Source organism: Rhinolophus ferrumequinum, chromosome 7 (genome assembly GCF_004115265.2).
Source record: "Rhinolophus ferrumequinum isolate MPI-CBG mRhiFer1 chromosome 7, mRhiFer1_v1.p, whole genome shotgun sequence".
NCBI lineage: Eukaryota > Metazoa > Chordata > Mammalia > Chiroptera > Rhinolophidae > Rhinolophus > Rhinolophus ferrumequinum.
In genome coordinates this window covers 88,734,026-88,752,419 of record NC_046290.1, presented here as the reverse complement: position 1 = coordinate 88,752,419, position 18,394 = coordinate 88,734,026, and the positions used below count along the sequence as shown (strand labels likewise).

The 18,394-nt window shown below is 39.7% G+C and overlaps 1 protein-coding gene across 1 annotated transcript in view; it reads left to right on the top strand.

Moving 5' to 3' along the window:
* The window catches only part of FBN2 (fibrillin 2), a 264,303-nt gene that overhangs the window by 184,512 nt on the left and 61,397 nt on the right, over positions 1 to 18,394 (top strand). Inside the window, exons 24-34 of the mRNA XM_033111165.1 lie at positions 880 to 1,107; positions 1,637 to 1,762; positions 6,152 to 6,280; positions 7,083 to 7,208; positions 9,128 to 9,253; positions 9,725 to 9,847; positions 10,002 to 10,127; positions 10,462 to 10,587; positions 12,255 to 12,377; positions 14,645 to 14,767; positions 16,475 to 16,600. Coding sequence (XP_032967056.1) covers positions 880 to 1,107; positions 1,637 to 1,762; positions 6,152 to 6,280; positions 7,083 to 7,208; positions 9,128 to 9,253; positions 9,725 to 9,847; positions 10,002 to 10,127; positions 10,462 to 10,587; positions 12,255 to 12,377; positions 14,645 to 14,767; positions 16,475 to 16,600 — 1,482 coding nt within the window. The remainder of the gene's footprint in view (positions 1 to 879; positions 1,108 to 1,636; positions 1,763 to 6,151; positions 6,281 to 7,082; positions 7,209 to 9,127; positions 9,254 to 9,724; positions 9,848 to 10,001; positions 10,128 to 10,461; positions 10,588 to 12,254; positions 12,378 to 14,644; positions 14,768 to 16,474; positions 16,601 to 18,394) is intronic.

Below are 18,394 nucleotides of genomic sequence, written 5' to 3'. Positions count from 1 at the left end.
ATCTCTTTCCCTTTGTTAAATAGATTCAGGTTTAAGAAATTATTTAATATCTTGAAATACTCTTATCAAATAACACATATTACTTGATTAAGGAAAATCTTTTGAACTCATTATCCATATTTGCAATTTAACAGCCAAGTATTTGCAGTTTGACGAACAACTCTATAGGCTACCAGATAAATGTGTTATTTATGGATTGTGCTAATTTACTCTAACTTGTGACTGTTGATTGGTTTTCTGAGGTCCTAACTTAGCATGCTGAAACATAAGTATGCTTCGAGACTGAAGGGAAAATGTGACAACTAAACAATTAAACAATTTGGCCTCTTATTAGGGCAGATTTACATAACCCATGGCAAAAACCATGATGCAAAAGGTAAATTTGGCAGGAAAAAAAAAACTTTGCAATAGTATTTTTTGCTTTGTAAAGCTATTTTAATAGTTGTACCAAATTGGCAAATAGATTATAGTTGATCATTTACTGTTTATGAATTGGATTTGACAGGGCTGCTCACCAGCCACTTTAAGCACTTCAGTAAACAAGAAGAATCTGACACTAAAATTATTTTATTCTTTCTGACATGAGCATATAAAAAAGGGATCATAGGTGATGATGTGAAGGAGCCTTGTCGCAAGGGGACCTTTTCTTCCTGAAGGTGTCTTGTGAGAATTAAGTAATACTGAAGGAGATCCCACCTTCGCTCTCTCTGGATGACTGTCATTATGGAGTCCATTCCAGGAGGTCAGGGACTGTGTCTCTCACTCACTGCTTATCTCCAGGGCCTGACGTCATGCCAGGCACCGAGTAGATGTCCGGTACGTATGTGTTCAGTGAGTGTTACAACTTAATCTGAGACTGTGATTTCACTCTCCGTGTAGACATCCGCATGGAGCAGTGTTATTTGAAGTGGGATGAGGACGAGTGCATCCATCCTGTTCCTGGGAAGTTTCGCATGGACGCCTGTTGCTGTGCGGTTGGGGCAGCTTGGGGCACCGAGTGTGAGGAGTGCCCCAAACCTGGCACCAAGGAGTATGACACCCTGTGCCCCAGGGGGCCTGGCTTCGCTAACAGAGGGGACGTTCTTACTGGGAGGCCATTTTACAAAGGTAACTGAGCGGCATGTCCGTCCCTCTCAAGTTCACCCTCCACATTCTCTGAGATGGGAATTGGTTTTGCTTTAAACATTTGACTTTCCACTTTATTTTCTTTGTTAAACATAATTTGTGGCCAACTTTATAGCCCAAGTGTATACATCACCTCCGTAAGATGGCATTGAAGTAAAGATATAAAACAGACTGCTAATCTTGCTTTTCTTACATCCTTCTGCTGCAACTCTGCTTTTCTTAGCACAGCCTGACTAGATGCAGCCCTGGTGGAGCAAAAAGTTCTCTAGACACCCCCTAAACTTTACAAAACAAATGGTCAGACATAAAAGGATCTCTTCATGAAGAATACAGACTCTTTTTCATAATTGAAACTTTTTGTGTGGCATCAATGTGATCATTGATATTTTTGATATCCCCCATTTTTATTTGGATACATTATTTTCCATCATGGTAGATTTTTAACGTAAGATGAGAGATCTACTCTGTTAGATCAAACCAGCTCTACATCCTAGCTCTATTCTGCTTTTAGATATCAATGAATGCAAAGCTTTTCCTGGGATGTGCACGTACGGGAAGTGCAGAAATACAATTGGAAGTTTCAAGTGCCGTTGCAATAGTGGCTTTGCTCTAGATATGGAGGAAAGAAACTGCACAGGTAAGGTGGTATTTTTGTTGTCCTTGCTACACCCTAGCTCTCTTTCTTCTGCTTTTGAAACTACTGACTTCAAAAGCCCATCCTCTCATTAGAACATGTAAATTTTTCTTTTGGTTCCTTTTCCCTACTCTTCACCCACTTCTCTAAACTTGTTGTGAGAGCTGCAAAACAACATGAAAATGCTATTTTTATCTACAGGAACAACGTAAAAATATGATTTTCAGAATATCTGAGTGCTAACGAACACAGCTATTAAATCAACAGTTGTATACATTTGGTACAGTATTTGTTAAAATGTTTAAAGTTTGTAATAAAGAAGTTGGAACTTATTGTCTTTATCTGTGAACAGTTTTCGTAGTAATTATGCTTCAGTCACCATTCATATCCTTATTCATAAGCATTCCCTTTAGTTTGAAAGGATATGAAATTCCAACTTTTTCTGTTTGATAATATAACAAATTATCCCAAAGACTTGAACTATATCTCCAAAAGCTTATTTTAAGAACTCTCTTTACTTGTATTCTCTTTGGAATTTCCCCTTGTCTCCTGCCCTCACACATGCTACTTCTTCATGATCGCCACGAGTTATCTTTTTTGCCTCCTTTCTGCTCTACTCCATAAGGTACCACCGGACTCATGAGCCTTCCCAGCCTAGACTCTCCCCAGAGTGTTTCAGAACTGTCCACCTTGTCTTCTGAAATTCCGCTATCTTGTCTTTCTGCTATGCTCCCCTGCCTATCCCCAACTTCTACACCCCCCCCACCATTGTTTGCCCCCTGGGCTGCTGAATGTGACTGGGAGTCTGAGAAGAGCGGGCTGACATCTATGATTTCACCTTCAATCAGGCCCTCACAGCCATTTAGCCACATGCCTGTTCACCTCTTTCCATCACCTGCTGAACTTCTCCCAGCACCGCTTCTAAACCTCTTCAGACCCACAAACCCTCTCATATCCTTATTTGTTCTCTTTTTTACTTTGTTGAGACCAAATCTGATTGCCAGGACCTTCTCACACGTCCTCCTCTCTGGTAATAAAATTTCCTTTTTCTCCCATATTCTCTTTTGGCTTCAAGAATGAGATGTGATGGTCTTCCTCTGTTTTCCAGTTAATGCCTCTGCTTTCACTGTCTTCCTGTCCTCCTGCTCCAGGGCCTTCTCCGGTAGGGTTCACTCGTCTCTGTCTAGCGTCTTCCCCTCTTTACTGGTTCGTCCGCCCAGATGTACAAACAAGTTCGGAATGTCTCTTCAACCCTTCTTTTCCCTCAAACTACCATCCTGTTTTCCTACTTGTACCTCTCATTCTTCTCTTTTAATTTGCTGTTTTCTTTGTAATTCCGTGTAACTTTGTTGCCCTCACTCGTTCAGGCACGTACACATAATTTTGCAAAACACTTTTGTCAAGTTAAAAAATAAAAAGTTTCTCTTGTTCATGTTTTCCTCAACCTCTGGCTAGATTCCCAGCCTTGATTTTCTTCTCATTTCCGTGGTACTTCCCTGTCTCGGTGGTCCTTCCTTAACTATGATGTTTCTTCTCTATTCTTTACAAATTCTTCTTGCCTTTGGCATTTTTCCATCCCTTGAGCCTTTTCCAGGGTCCTTTGCTCTCTCAGCATTCTGTCTCTCAGAATTGCATCTGCCATCACGACTTCATGGATGGCCTCGGTTGAGCTGTCTCCTAGGTGCTGTCTCTAGCCCTCGACTCTTCCTAAATTTCACTCCCACATTTCTAATTTCCGTCTGGACAGCTTCTCTTTGTTTTTATCTCCCTTTGTCCCACCCCCTCCTTCCTCTGCCTACGGACATTCTTGTAGGTATTAATAATAGAATGTCACTCAGGATTGAAGCCTCAAACTTAATTTTGACATCTCCCTCTCCTGATGGACCAGTGGAAAATTAGGTATATTCTCCCATCAAAATGACTATTTCAAGTACTTACAATATTTCTTCTGGAGTATTGCAGATGCAGGTTTGACTGCTCAGGACACAGACTGAGCGGAGGTTAACATGCAGGAAGTTTGTTAGGGATTGCCCTCGGAGGCAGTAGCTAGAGGAGGGCGGGGAAGGAAGCAGAAATGGGCAGGGGAGAAGCTGGGTTGTGACGCCGTCGCAGTGTCGTCCTCAGCCCACCCCACAGGGAGCTCTGGATCTGGGATGGCTGTTTAGAATTGTCTGGAGTTGAGGCAAAAGTGCTAGGAATTTATGTACCCTTGTGATCCATCCATCTTTGCATACATCTGCCCAAGAAGGGGTGTGGCTGTGGAGAAGCGGTCCTCTTAGCCAAGGCATTTCCTGAAAATAGTTTACATCTCAGGGCTTTCTGCCAGCAACAGCCCCAACAGCTTGAAGGGAAGGACAAGTGAGTCCTTTCTTCTTGCAGGGAGAGCTGGGCAACATGTCATGGTATCCACTCCGTTGCAGAATCTTCCAACGTCTTCCAACCCATTAATTTTCCATAGTCAGATCCTTCATTTCCACAACCACCAGGTTTATCATTCTAAAGCAGAGCTTAGATTATGTAACTTCTCACAAAACAACTTCCGTTGATTGACTCAGGCGGCCCTAAACCTGGATAAAGAAGCTCAGTTTTTTTTTCAGTTCTGCCCCACTTCTTATTTTTGGTGTGAAATTAGCCAAATCACTTAATGGCTCTGGAGCTCTCCTTCTTTAACTGTAAGAGAGATACTTGTGGGATATGTTGGGAAAGGACAGCGGGACACTGTTAGCTGCCATTCTGCACAGCATTTAAGGCCAGTCTTCTCCTCTCCATGTTTGGCGCCCTCAGTAATCATACCCATCCTACCTGTACTTGCACTAATTATCAGCTTCTACAGTCCAGACACTTTATAACTTACTGTTCTCTGAGGTACATTAGTTTTCTTTACCTGTGCATTTCATCTCTTGCCTTTTTAATTTATTCCACATCGTTAAAGTTAGAATGTCTATGCACCATTCCAGGACCAGTTCAAAAGCCACCTCCTCCAGAATACCAATTCTTGTTAGAGAATAGCTTACACACATACAGCACTTTCTATGAGACAAGAACTCTTCTGAGCACTTCACAAGTATGGATTCACTTACTCCTATGAGGTGGGTTCTACTATACTCCCCATTTTACAGATAAGGAAGTTGAGACACAGAGAAATTAAGTGATTTCCCATGGCCCTCCACCTGGAAGACAGCAAAGTAGGATTTGTACCCAGGCATCTGGTTCCCGAATCCACACTCAACACTGCAGCTCTCACCATTTCACATCAGCCAAAATCTGTCCCTGCTATCAACCTTATCCTTTCACCACCAGTTCCTAGATACTGATAAATAAAAAGAGAATTAGTATGCACATGTTAGCTGCTTAATTGAATCGATGAATTTTGTTAAGATTTTTGTTTAAAAGAAAGTACTTAACGTTTTTTCAGTATGGCCTGCAATTGGAAAAATCAATAGAAAAAGACCAAAAGCTCGGAGAAAGCAGCGGCTGAGGCCCCCAGAGAGCATACACAAGTTAGCCACTTACAAATGCTGTGGATAGAAAAGCTGAAAAATTGAAATTCAGCAAAATAAACAGATGCTGGCAAAAGCTTTTCCCATTGTGACAAAAAAAATTTAAATAAGTCATGTTTTCTTACTTCTATTTTATAGACATGACTTCTCTATTGAAAAAGCTTAGTTACAGGCATGGAGAGTTCTCAGAGAATCCTGTTTTTGAGAATATAAACGCTGCTCTTGAAGAATCTTATTTACTGTAGTATATAAAAAGTGACAAACACATCATTTTCCTTTCTTTGTATTTCTAAAAGTAGATCAGTAGGCTCTTCCTGTCTGAATGTGACACAAAAATCACAAACTGGCTCTTATTCCATGTCCCTGCCATATATGAGCACCGTCTGGCTCCCGGGTAGTTAGCTGCGTCTGCCTCTGAGACTGTCCCTCTGTGGCTGGTCACGCTGCTCGGGGCAGCAACCCCCGTGTTCTCCCACCAGGGTGGGCGTGGGTTAGTGTGGCAGTACCAGCGTGGTCTCTACCTCATGTGCAGGACTTCTTCGATGGGTCCACTGCTCCCTCGTTTGCCAACCTGCCTTTTTCGGCTCATAACTGCCGTTGCTTGGTTCATCCTTCTGTTACCCTTTTGAAGCCACACAGAGAAATCCACAATTCCAGAATTCTCAAAGGCAAAAAGGCAACACCCGCCGTGGGCCGTGACAGTTGTGGCAGTTGGGGAAAGGAATGCCCCTAACGCCCTGTTCCCCTCTAGCTGATCTCCTGAAGACTTATCCTGGAGCTGCTAACCACTGGTTTATCCAACAGCTCCCTTGGAAGGCCAAATCTCTGTTCTTTCACACCCTCTCTTCTCATTCTGTTTTCTGTTTTATTTCTCTTAAACCCTATGAATTAGACATCGACGAGTGCAGGATTTCTCCTGATCTCTGTGGAAGTGGGATCTGTGTCAACACGCCGGGCAGCTTTGAGTGTGAGTGCTTCGAAGGCTACGAAAGTGGGTTCATGATGATGAAGAACTGCATGGGTAAGCACAGCATCGCTATTCCTCTCAGTTTTGAAACCAGTCAGGCACAGACTCATTAGCTCGACCTTGGCTTGTCTCAGAATTGCTAACAGCATGCTTGGCAAGGAGCTGTAGAGTGAGAGAACAGCTTTACATGTCAGACAGGAAGTCTGCTCCTCCTAGATAGCTCTCGGGGAGCCCCAACCTCTTGGCGCCTTAATGGCAGTGAGATATTGAGACTGGGTTCTGTTTATTCATAGAATCTGAAATCAGCACAGACTGACTACTCAGGAGGGATGCATTTAAAATGCCTGACATTGTGTGGTGATCCCAAATTTATATTCAGTCATGCAAATCCTGTGTTATTTTCCTTATTTGTGTGTTATTACAAATTGCTTTGACATTGCCCACCCTTTAGCCCACTCTTTCATTTTCTGCGACCTATAGGACTCACCTCACGTGATGTAGAAGGTGATAAGTCTAAGATTTTGCTTTCACTTTGATTAGAGATATAGACAGCAATACATGATATCTGGAGCTCAGAATGATATAAAGCAAATATTTTTACTTCTTGGGAGCCTACTCATTTCATACAAGTAAATTCCTTGATAGCTCGCTATCTTTGAGGCTAGAACTTGAATCAGTTATCTACTGCTGATAGAAACAGTGAGGCAAGTGTTATCCCATCTCCTGTGAAGCCTCTCTCTTACATTTGAGTCACACTTACCTCCAGTAATGATTCTTTCTCCCATGCTGTACACGTGAATATTTTTTTATTTTTTCCTCAGAGTTCTTTAATGGATCTCACATTTTTACCTTTCAGACATTGACGAATGTGAACGTAACCCTCTCCTTTGTAGGGGTGGCACCTGTGTGAACACTGAGGGCAGCTTTCAGTGTGACTGCCCACTGGGACACGAGCTGTCACCGTCACGTGAGGACTGTGTGGGTGAGTTTGTTTCCTCAGCACATAAACCCACCCAGCTCAATTGGTAAAGATCAGGGGTTGATTCTAATAAACTTGTTTTGGCACGTAAAACCTAGGTGACCAGAAGTTGGAAATTCAGAGTCCTTGCATTTGGATTCAGGCTGTCTTTAGAGAATGCTTCAGTGACACATGAATGAGCCAGCATTATCCTGGTTACCTTCTTTTTCATTACAAGCACACTTGAAAGGACCCTGTATGAGGGACCTTGTTTGTGTAAGGCCATGTAATTCCCTCCTCCAGGATGGGATAGGAAAGCGGCTCCTGTGGGAAGTCCTGCTCCCTGATAGTTCATCTGTGCACACACCTGTCCAGTCACTCAGCGACATCTACTTCTGTGCCCCTGAGTCTGCCATCACGGGGTCTACTCGCATGTGTGTGAACATGTGATCTTCCTGCACTCTCTCTTCTCATAGAAACACTGAGGTCTCTTCACTGGCTCTGAGCTCAGTAGAGATGTCAGAGTCCACACGAGAAGACTGATGGCTGGTCTTGGAGCCTTCCAACCTTCTGCTTTTCATAAACACACGAGGCCTCCAGGCTTACCGCGTTCTAGTATACTGGCTTTGAAACTGAGTTAGCCAGGAAACAGTTTCTTCACAGAAATCTTTCTTGAAAGTGTAAGCAAATAAAACAGTTTAAAATAGAGCAGACTATAAACCCCCATTTAAAACATAATTTAAGCACACCTCAATGTATTTATTTATAAACCTGATTTATACTGATTAGGCCAATATATTCGATGAATCTTAAATCATAAACTAAACAGACATTTTTAAAAGATGAATTAAAAAGTTTTAAGTATTTTTCATTTTAATAGAGAGACAAAAAGCTTTTTCACACATAATCACAAATATTTACTCATTGTTGTGAAACAATGACTCAGATCTATTTCGAAGGTCAGTTTATTTTGATAATTGGTTCTCGTGGATCTTACAGATGAGAAAAATAGCCTTCAGAGATACAGTGTACATATGATACATATTTTTGCATATTTAATAAAATAAACTTTTAATGATCATAGACATAAATCTATGTGTCACATAGTCTTACTAATTTTGAGAATTTGGGATGAATTTCTTGCTATATCTAATTATATTGTCACTGTGTTTACCTTAAATTGTGTCTGACAGGTAGTTGGTATGAAGAAAAGTGTCACTACCATTTTCTTGCTATTCTCTTGTGATTTCATTATTAGTGCTAGTTTATTCCACAGATCTTTGCAGAAGGTTTTTTAAGGTACCTGCCCATGTTATAAGGGTTAGTTTATTTTAAAATAAGCATTATAATATGTAGATCCACCTATCCAGGTGCACTAAACACACAATACGATGAAAACAGACAAATAAGGCAACTGTAATTAGCCCCTCTGTTTTGTGGAAACAGCCATCTTCCTCCAGGAAACATAGTTATTTAGGCAACAATTGGCCGTGTGATAAGGACCAGCTGAGTGTGCCAATGTAAATTCATATATGAAATATTAGCAAGCTTCATTTCTGGCATGTACTAGATGTGTGTGGTCTAGTGTGACGGGCACTAGCCACATGTGGCTATTTAAAGTTAATTAAAATTAAATAACATTAAAAATTCAATTCCTTAGTCATACTAGCCATGTTTCAAGTACTCAGTAGGAGCTACATATTGGGCAGCACAAACACGGAAGAGTCCCATCGATGTTGAAAGTTCTACTGGATAGCACTGTTGTACATAGAAATAAGAGAAGTATAGATTCCAGCATTTTCTTTTAATGCCCTGAGAGCTTATCTGACTTCCCCCAACGTACCCAAAGCCTTCTGGAGACCACTGCTCTAGTGCAGCATGTTCTTGGTAGTTGAAGTGATACTGTTACTGTGTACGCCATTAATTCTGTGTATTTTTTATAGATATTAATGAATGCTCCCTGAGTGACAATCTCTGTAGAAATGGAAAGTGTGTGAACATGATTGGCACTTACCAGTGCTCCTGTAATCCTGGATACCAGGCCACGCCGGACCGGCAAGGCTGTACAGGTGAGGGTAGGCCAGGCGGGTCTGGAACTGAGATTGCTCAAACCCGCCCAGGACCACTTCAGGCACTGAATATGTAATGAAGTCAATGGGAGTCCTTTGTCATAAAAATGAATGTAGAAATGGGGACAGGTCTCTAAAATGCCATGGTTTGTGGTTATGCAAAAGAATCTCTGCTTTTATCATAGAAAACTCCTTAAACTCCTCTAAGTTACTATATTTCTGAGTTCTTTAATCTTGAGTTACTGAAGCTCCATGTCAAATGGAATCCTGTCTAAAAGGAAGTAAAAAGAACTAAGAAAAATTAATGGTATAATGATCAATATCACAAATAGTGGGGAGAAAAATCCAGAGCTATTTAAGCATGATCAGTTTCAAAAGAAGAAAAGCTCTTTTTGTTTATTATTTATTTATTTTTTTTTATTTAAGGAAGTAGCCCTGACAAGAAATGTGGTTGCAATGTTGTTTTCACAGATATTGACGAGTGTATGATAATGAACGGAGGCTGTGACACCCAGTGCACCAATTCAGAAGGGAGCTATGAGTGCAGCTGCAGCGAAGGTTATGCTCTGATGGCAGATGGAAGATCGTGTGCAGGTACAGAAAGGAAAACGCACAGACTTTGTACACTATTGAATTTTATTTCACAAATCTGACTCCAGATATCTTGAGTGGAACTAGACGGAGAAAGATATTGGAGCTTAATAAAAGCCATCCTTGTTTTCATTTGATGTTAATTTTGTATTATCAGATATTGACGAATGTGAAAATAATCCTGATATCTGTGATGGTGGCCAGTGTACCAACATCCCTGGAGAATATCGCTGTCTGTGTTATGATGGCTTCATGGCTTCGATGGACATGAAAACATGCATTGGTGGGTACCATAAAAGCAGGACAAATATTTACAGACACGTGTATCACACACAAATAGACGCACATTTATGCACACACACATATTAACACAACAAGAAGAGACTTTTTCCATTATTTGAAAAATTCAAACCATTGTATCAGATGTCAAAGCTGCAAAGAAAAAATTATTTGAAAAAATCATTAGTGTATTTATCAGCAATACTGTGTCTTGCAAATAGATTATATTTTACATTTTATTTGTGTATTTCAGTATTAGGCTATTCAATTTAAAAGAAAACTTTTGAATTACGAGGATGGACAAGTATTAACCAAGGTATTAAAAATAAATTTTCTAGATGTGAATGAGTGTGACTTAAATTCAAACATCTGCATGTTTGGGGAATGTGAGAACACCAAGGGATCCTTCATTTGCCACTGTCAGCTGGGTTATTCCGTGAAGAAGGGGACCACAGGATGCACAGGTATGTCTCAAGCTTGTATCCTCCGTGTTTCAACTTCTTATATTTCAGAGGCCAACCGTTCACATCATTTGTTTGCTGGCACGTCCTAGACTAGTACCCACACTAGGCTGTGACCCCACCACAGAGTTGGCTGCAGGTCCAGACACAGAATGAGAGAGTGGGTGTGGAGTCTGGGTCCCTGGTTCTGATGTGCTTCTGGTGGCCCTTGCGACAGCATTCACTTGCCTAGTAGGACTGCTGCCCAAATAGGACACATAGAGAAGGAGAAGCACCAAAGACCTGAAGGGACCCCACTCATTGCTTGTTTCTGCAGCTCTTCTAAACTAACCAATATTAATCAAGATTTCTATTTAGACATTTTCCTTCCTTTCTTCCCAAATCTTTTTCTCTCTTCGTTCTCCTCTTTCCATTTGCTTTTGCCCTCTCTTCTCCCTGCTCAAGTTGTCTTTTTTTCTCTCTCTCTTCTTCCTTTGCTCACTTTATCTCTTGTTCCCTTTCTCTACTAAGTAGTTTTAGTGTTTTGCATAAAGGAGGGGGGCTAGGAAGTCCCAAGGTCAATGCTTTGGACCAGGTGTTCCTCATTGCTCAATTTAAGGCCCTGGTATGGTAGTTTGCTCAGGGCCCGTGGAGAATGGCTGAGACTGCAGCCTGGCCCTGAAGCTGACATTTCCAGGAAAGGGCAAGTAACGAAAGGTGTACTCTGAATGTTTACCACCAGCAGGGTTGTTGTGAAGCCAATAGTTTGTGTGTGTGTGTGTGTGTGTGAGAGAGAGGAAAAGAGAGAGAGAGAGAGAGAGAGAGAGAGAGAGAGAGCGATTTCAACATCTACAATATATAATCATTGAGCTGGATGGAACTGACTATTCTTTGTATTTTAGAAAGTTCTAGAAAGCTTTGGGAACTCAAAGCCACATGGTTTATATACACATATGTACATATATGCATATATACATATATCTATGTGTATATGTGTATGTATGATATATATATGTGTATGTATATATATATATATATATATATATAATGCATATATATATATATGCAAAAGCTTCTGGTCATTTTCCAGATAACATTTCCAGTGACTATTTTTATATATTCTCAAATAAACAGAGTGATAGCTTTCAAAAACTCTATAAAATATTGTATTGTTTCTAAAAATGACAAATGATCATGAAATTTAAAAAGGAAATATATTATCACTTATTTTAAAAAGTTAAGCTTGTTCTTATCTTCATGAAAAATATGTGACAAGCATGCATAAGAAAGAACAGTAGTCTCCTTTTGGAAATAAGATTTCTCTTGACATCGATAATCCGATGCCTTCTACATGGAGTTTTGTCTGGGTCTAGGAAGGGAGAAGGGCCCGTGGGGTGGACAGGGACTGACACATCTATCTGTCAGGGTTCTACAACTGTTGCATCTCACTTGTACCGGAAAAGGACTGGCAATTTCTTCTATGGAAGGGCTTGTTTGGTTTGGATCACGACCTTTCAAATCTTGTTGGACTCTACAAAAATTAAAAATCAAAATGATATGTTAGTATTTCCTCTGTACAGTTTTAGATCTTTCCATATTTACTTTAAAATTTTACATACACAGAGATATACCTGGAAATAGAATTAATTAGCTTGTATTTTATCTTCTTCATATTAACTATGGTTTCTCAGATGTGGATGAATGTGAAATTGGTGCCCACAACTGTGACATGCACGCCTCATGTCTAAACGTCCCAGGGAGCTTCAAATGTAGCTGCAGAGAAGGCTGGATTGGAAATGGCATCAAATGCATTGGTGAGTTTGTGAATGTAAATAACTTTTGTTAAGATACCAGATTTTTAGAGGCTTTTCTTTACAGTTGTTCACCCACACACTTCAATAGGAACATGCTCTTCTGTTTCCTGTATGAAGATCAAAGACTATCTTTGATTTTCTTCATTTCTTTATTCAGATTATTCTCTGCAAGATACTTCTTGTTTGTGTGTTTTCTTGAACCTTGATATAAATGATGAAATTGCTTTTTAATGTGTTTTTCAGTATAATTATTTGATGTGCACCCAGAAATCCAAACAGGTGTATGATGAACAAGGACAAATGTATTTTCCCAGTCTTTTCATTGAGTAATCAGTGAGATTGAAAACTCAGGGAAATAAATGAAGGAAATGAAAAGGTTTTTTCTGATAACCTAAATCTAGAGGAAGCGGTCAGTACCAGCTTCTTAACAGAAAATCGAATTTTTCTTCCGGAGAAACCTAAGTATTTTGTTAGGTTCCAAGAGATCTGATTCAAAGAAAGGAGAATGAAAAGGCAGTTGCCATTCCCCAAGTTTTATAGTTCTTGAGCCAGAGTTTAATAAGTCTGTATAACTGTGAGGCAGAGGTCTGGATTTTACCCTTGGTGTCATGCATGGTGCTGTATAATCTGCTTAGTGTTTTACATGCCTTAAAAATAAAGGATTTTTCCAACTGGTAAGAATTATCCAGGTCAATTGAAAATAGAAAATAAAGCAAGCTAAACTGGCCTCCCCATGATTGCTCATTAAAATCTTATAAGCCTACAGTAAGTATTAAAAAATAGTCTTGAAATCTCTTACCAATAATATAAGTTAATTTGAATATGTTTTCCTATCCATGCAATTGTTTTATACTTGCCAAATGTTTATGAGCTGACTATAGAATTTCAATTATAGTTTCCAAATAACTGCTAAGGAATATTTTATGGCTTCAAGTCTACTAGCTACCACTGCTAGTCCAGCCGTCACTCTGTCATTAACCTCACAACTTTTCAGCCATATCCCCATTCCAGTTTTTCCAGTCTCATTTGACTCCTGTTTTCCTCTCTTTCAACCTCCGTTTTGTGTGCTTCTTGTCCACCTATCACTCTGACCAACTATTGCAAAAGAGCCTTCCTCCAATACCAATTATTCACTTGTGTCCAGGCACCTCTCCTCCAAAATGTCATCCGAATCCATTCACTCCTTTCCATCGCCATTCCCCTGCTCTAGCCTCGACCATTCTCTCTCTCAGTATCTCCTCCCACCCCCCTGCAAGATGCTAAACAACCTCCTCTTATGTTTTCTCATTCGCTTTCTGGCCCTCCTAAAATCCATCCTTCACACAGCAGCCAGACAAAATCTTTTAAACTGTGGACCTACCTGATGCCTTCACAATCCTTATTTTAATCTATTGAATCCAGGATAAAATCCAGCTTTCTTCCATGGTTTACAAGACTCTGTAGCACTTCCCACTATCTCTCCAGCTTCATCTTCCATCATCCTGTCTTTTCCATTGTGCTTTGTAACTCTGATTTCCTTTAATTTATCACACCCAGCTCCTTTTCTCCTCAGTGTCTTTATATGTGCTGTTCCCTCTGCAAGGAATACCCTTCCCTACTTCTGTTCAGCAGGCTCTTATTCATCATTTAGGTCTGAAGTTAACTAAAAATTGCTTCCTTAGTGGAGCTTTTCTTGTTCCTACATTCCAAATTTGATACTTTTTTTTTTTAATTCTCTCATAGCATTTTGTAAATTTTCTCCATGGTACATACAATAATATTTAACTTAATTTAATTTTCTGTTTAACATCTGTCTTTTCCACTAGACAGTAAGGACGCCATAAGGTCAAGAATCTTATCTCAGATACCTCATCTATAAAGTGAACTTGAAAAATCCATGCTAATTTTCCTGCTCTGAAATTCAGTACTATCTTAAAAATTGACCTTTTTGTGTGTGTGTGATAAGGGAACCAGTGATAAAAATTCACCCTTGGTAGAAGTCAGAAGGAAATCTAGGCCTGGTTTTCTGTGAGTTGTTAAAAAGCTAGTTAATTAGATATCTCACAGAATGCTTGAATTAATGCTTTTGGCCCATGTTTGTGGCCTGTGCATTTTGGATTTCTGGGTCTGACATTTTAGAGAATTAGAACTGTGACCTTAGAGATTAACTAAAACACATTCCATTTGGCCAGTTTACATTTAAATTGAGACAAATGAAAACTTTTCTGAGGATTTAAATGTTTCATTTTTGTTTCTGAGCTTTATTGCTATGTCCCCTTGGCCCGCAGATCTGGACGAGTGTTCTAATGGAACCCACCAGTGCAGCATCAATGCGCAGTGTGTGAACACCCCGGGCTCCTACCGGTGTGCCTGCTCGGAAGGGTTCACTGGAGATGGCTTTACCTGCTCAGGTGGGTGAGAGTCTGGAGGTGTGTTCTGGCATAGTTTTTCTGGAACACTCTAGATGCTTCCCTTATTTGAAGAAAACTGTAGTTAAAGAAGACTGAAATCACTCCCTGTGTAAAAACTTCCAGGTGAATATGTATGTTTCTCTTACATTAAACACAAAAGCCTGAAAACTTTTATTGGTGAGAATCTTAAAATAATGATATTTATTCCTATCCGATACTATTAATGATGATCATTTTCTCTTGTTTATTTATTTGGTCACAAACAGAGGCTCTGTCTGAATCAGACCACCTGGATTCATCCCTTGCCCGTGCTGCTCACTGGCTGTGTAGCCTCAAGGAAGTTACTTAACCTGTATGGCTGTAGTTTCCCTATTTTAAAATGGGCATGTTAATAATAATAACACCATTTATTCTTTTTCTTTTTTTTCATTAAACGAATGACATGTGGAAAAACTATTCAGCTTCTTAAGATACGATATATGACTTACCCAAGCACTGCTGTTTAATGGGTTTGTCAAAATCTCAGTTTATCACGTGGTATTGAAAGGTCTAAATGGGATAATACAAGTAAAGGGCTTAGAAAAACACATCATAAGAGCTTAATAAATGTTCACTGCTATTTATTCCACATGCCTCAAGGATAAAACATCCTTTCATTCTATTCCTATGTAAGACTGGATCATCTTGCTGGACATAAAGTATGATACTTTTGTTTGTAAGATAGGTGTTTCTCAGTTGAATTTCAGCACAGACTTTAAACCCATAATTAAAAGATAGACTCTAGTTCTTTTTCTAATTGTTGACACTAAAAACACAGACTCATCGTTTTCAAATGCCTCTTTAAGAAAACATGTCTATTCCATTTTAAAGCGTTATTACTTGTAAACCTTGGATTGCTTTTTTCTTAGTAATTCTCTGCACCATGGTGTGAAGGAAAGGGCATGGCTTCGGTGTCAGATACAGCTGTACTTAGATCCTGGCTCAGCCACAGATTAGCTCGCTGGGACTCCCACAGCTCAGTTGGCTGCTCATAGCTTCAGGTCTTTCTTGTCTGAACCTCGCAGGATTGGTGAACTAAATGAAACGTGCCTGTCAAACAACTAGCATACTACCCGGCAAATACTAGGCCCTCCATAAACATGGGTTTCTGCCCTTTCCTCTCTTTTCCATTAGATGGAATTAAATTAATATCTTTAAGGTCTATGAATTACCCCCATTTGCATAATTAAGATAGGGATATTTCAATAAGATTGTCATGACATGAAAGAGACTTTCCTCTTTCCCAAGGAGTGTCCCTAATTTGCTTAAAAGTGCTTGAATTAGTGAAAGAACGAGTTATTTCTTCTAAATACTATAACGTTTTCAAATGAATTAACACCATTTTAAGGTTAATACCAATGCTCTTGGTCATATCTAAATGATGTTGGTATAATACTAATGGAACAAATTAGCATTAGAGAGAACTAAGGCAAATGCGAGAGACACCTGCCTTCCTCCTGTTAATCATGTTAGAATTTAATGTTAGGGTGTAGATTCAATTGCTCCACTCTCAGGTTGTATACCCATCTTTAGGTGACTATGATTAATTGTTGTTTCAAGGTAATGAGCATTGACTCAAGCCAGTAAAGTGGATTTAGTTATAGAGCAAGGAAAAACTGTGTCATGAGATTTGGAACTTAATAGAGATGTAATTTGCTTCTCCCCCAGATGTTGATGAGTGTGCAGAAAACATAAATCTCTGTGAGAATGGACAGTGCCTCAACGTCCCGGGTGCATATCGCTGCGAGTGTGAGATGGGCTTTACTCCAGCCTCAGACAGCAGATCCTGCCAAGGTGGGTCACCAGGATTCCAGCTCATTTCCAAGTTGGATCAAATACAGCAAATGAAACCACAAAAAGGGCTGGAACAGGCTCCACCTGGAAGCAGAATACACAGCACATGCTGCACATAAAAAAGTCATTCGTTTAAGCACGGATTATTTTGCCGAATGAATAATGAGGAAGGCGGCTTTCATCTCTTATGAAGTTTTCCTGGCCAACAGCCAATAGTTGGAAGTCGGGCTCATTCTCTCTTTTTTTTTTTTTTTAACCATTTCTTTTTTTATCACTAAATGAATGACATGTGGAAAAACTATTTAGCTTTTTAAAATATTATACACTACCTACCCCAATCACTGCTATTTAAGGTGTTTGTCAAAATCTAAGTAGCTCGTTTCTGGCATTTGCCTGCATGTTTTAGTCTGCTGTCTGTATGTCTGGGAGTAGCAGTCCTCTTCGGGGACTCATCAAGGGCTGCACCTTTTGCCTAACAGTGATGTTTCCTTCCTCTCAGTTATGACATCATCCCCCTTTCCTAGAAATGGGACTTTGTGACTAGTATGATGTCTTTCCAAGAAAAGGAATTTGGATTTTCTTTTAAATTAGTGACTCAGTTCACATTACATATCTTTTGGGCCATCCTTATGTTCTTAGGGAGTACATCAGTATGTAAATGGAGAAAGGAAAAAGATTGAAAACAATTCATAAACCGTGAGGATGTAACAAAATTAGTGATTCATAGAAAACCTTTAAAAAAAAATAACTCAAGCTAACTGCTGGGCAAAGATTATAAAATGAAACCAGATTCCAGGCTCTCCCCACACTAGTGTCTAATCAAATGAACAGAAATAGTAAATAGCAGCATGCGCGCGTGTGCACGCGCACACACACACACACACACACACACACACACTTCACCAGCAGCAACCCAACAAAACCAAATTGCATAATCTGGGTTGGCTTGGAGTCGAGCCTAACTCTGACCCACTAATAGAAGTGGCACTGAAGAAAGAAAGTATGCCTAAAAGATTATGGGATTTTCCATAAAAATCCATTTTGAGAGAATCAGATAAGAGGATGAATAGTAGGCCCTGGGGAAGATGATATTAGAAATTGAAAGCATTCATGCTTCTACATCGACCTGCTAGATTGGGCAGAATATAATTCACTTTATGCAAGGCAGCTGTAGAGTCAGCTTCATATTTTTTCCCAGTCCTGGTTTCTTGTAAGCACTGAAGCCAGTTAGTAGAAAATGTGAGTCAGTGTGGTTATGGAATTACATGATTTATTACCCATGTCAGCTTGACAAGATTTAGTGGGAAAACGAACAAGTAAGCAGTAGCCAGACACTTCTGTCAACATAAAATTTCAAAATTAATTCTTCATATATAAGACAGAATTTCCCCTTCATAATTCTATTCTTTTATCTGTGGCCTACGCCCTTCCAAAAGTTCTCCCATACTTCCCAAGTTGATGTTCAGTAGTTTCTATTTAGTGTACTTCTTTCACTTATTGATTTTTCTCGTGTCATTACCACCAAGAGACATTCTAATTGCCAGGGCAGCAGAAAATAGCTCACATTAGTTCACCGTCAGTTAAACCCTCTGCTCCCTTTAGCGAAATGCCAACTTTTGAGATCCCAAAAATGTACTTTTATGGTTCTGCCTGTTTCTCCTTATTTTTGTCTTCTCTCTTCCTATAAGAAGATCTGGCTCATCTAGACAGTTTCTACTGAATTTGCTAATTTAATTCCTCAATGTCTTCCCATCTTATTATAAATATATGGCCTTCTAAATTGACCCTCTGATC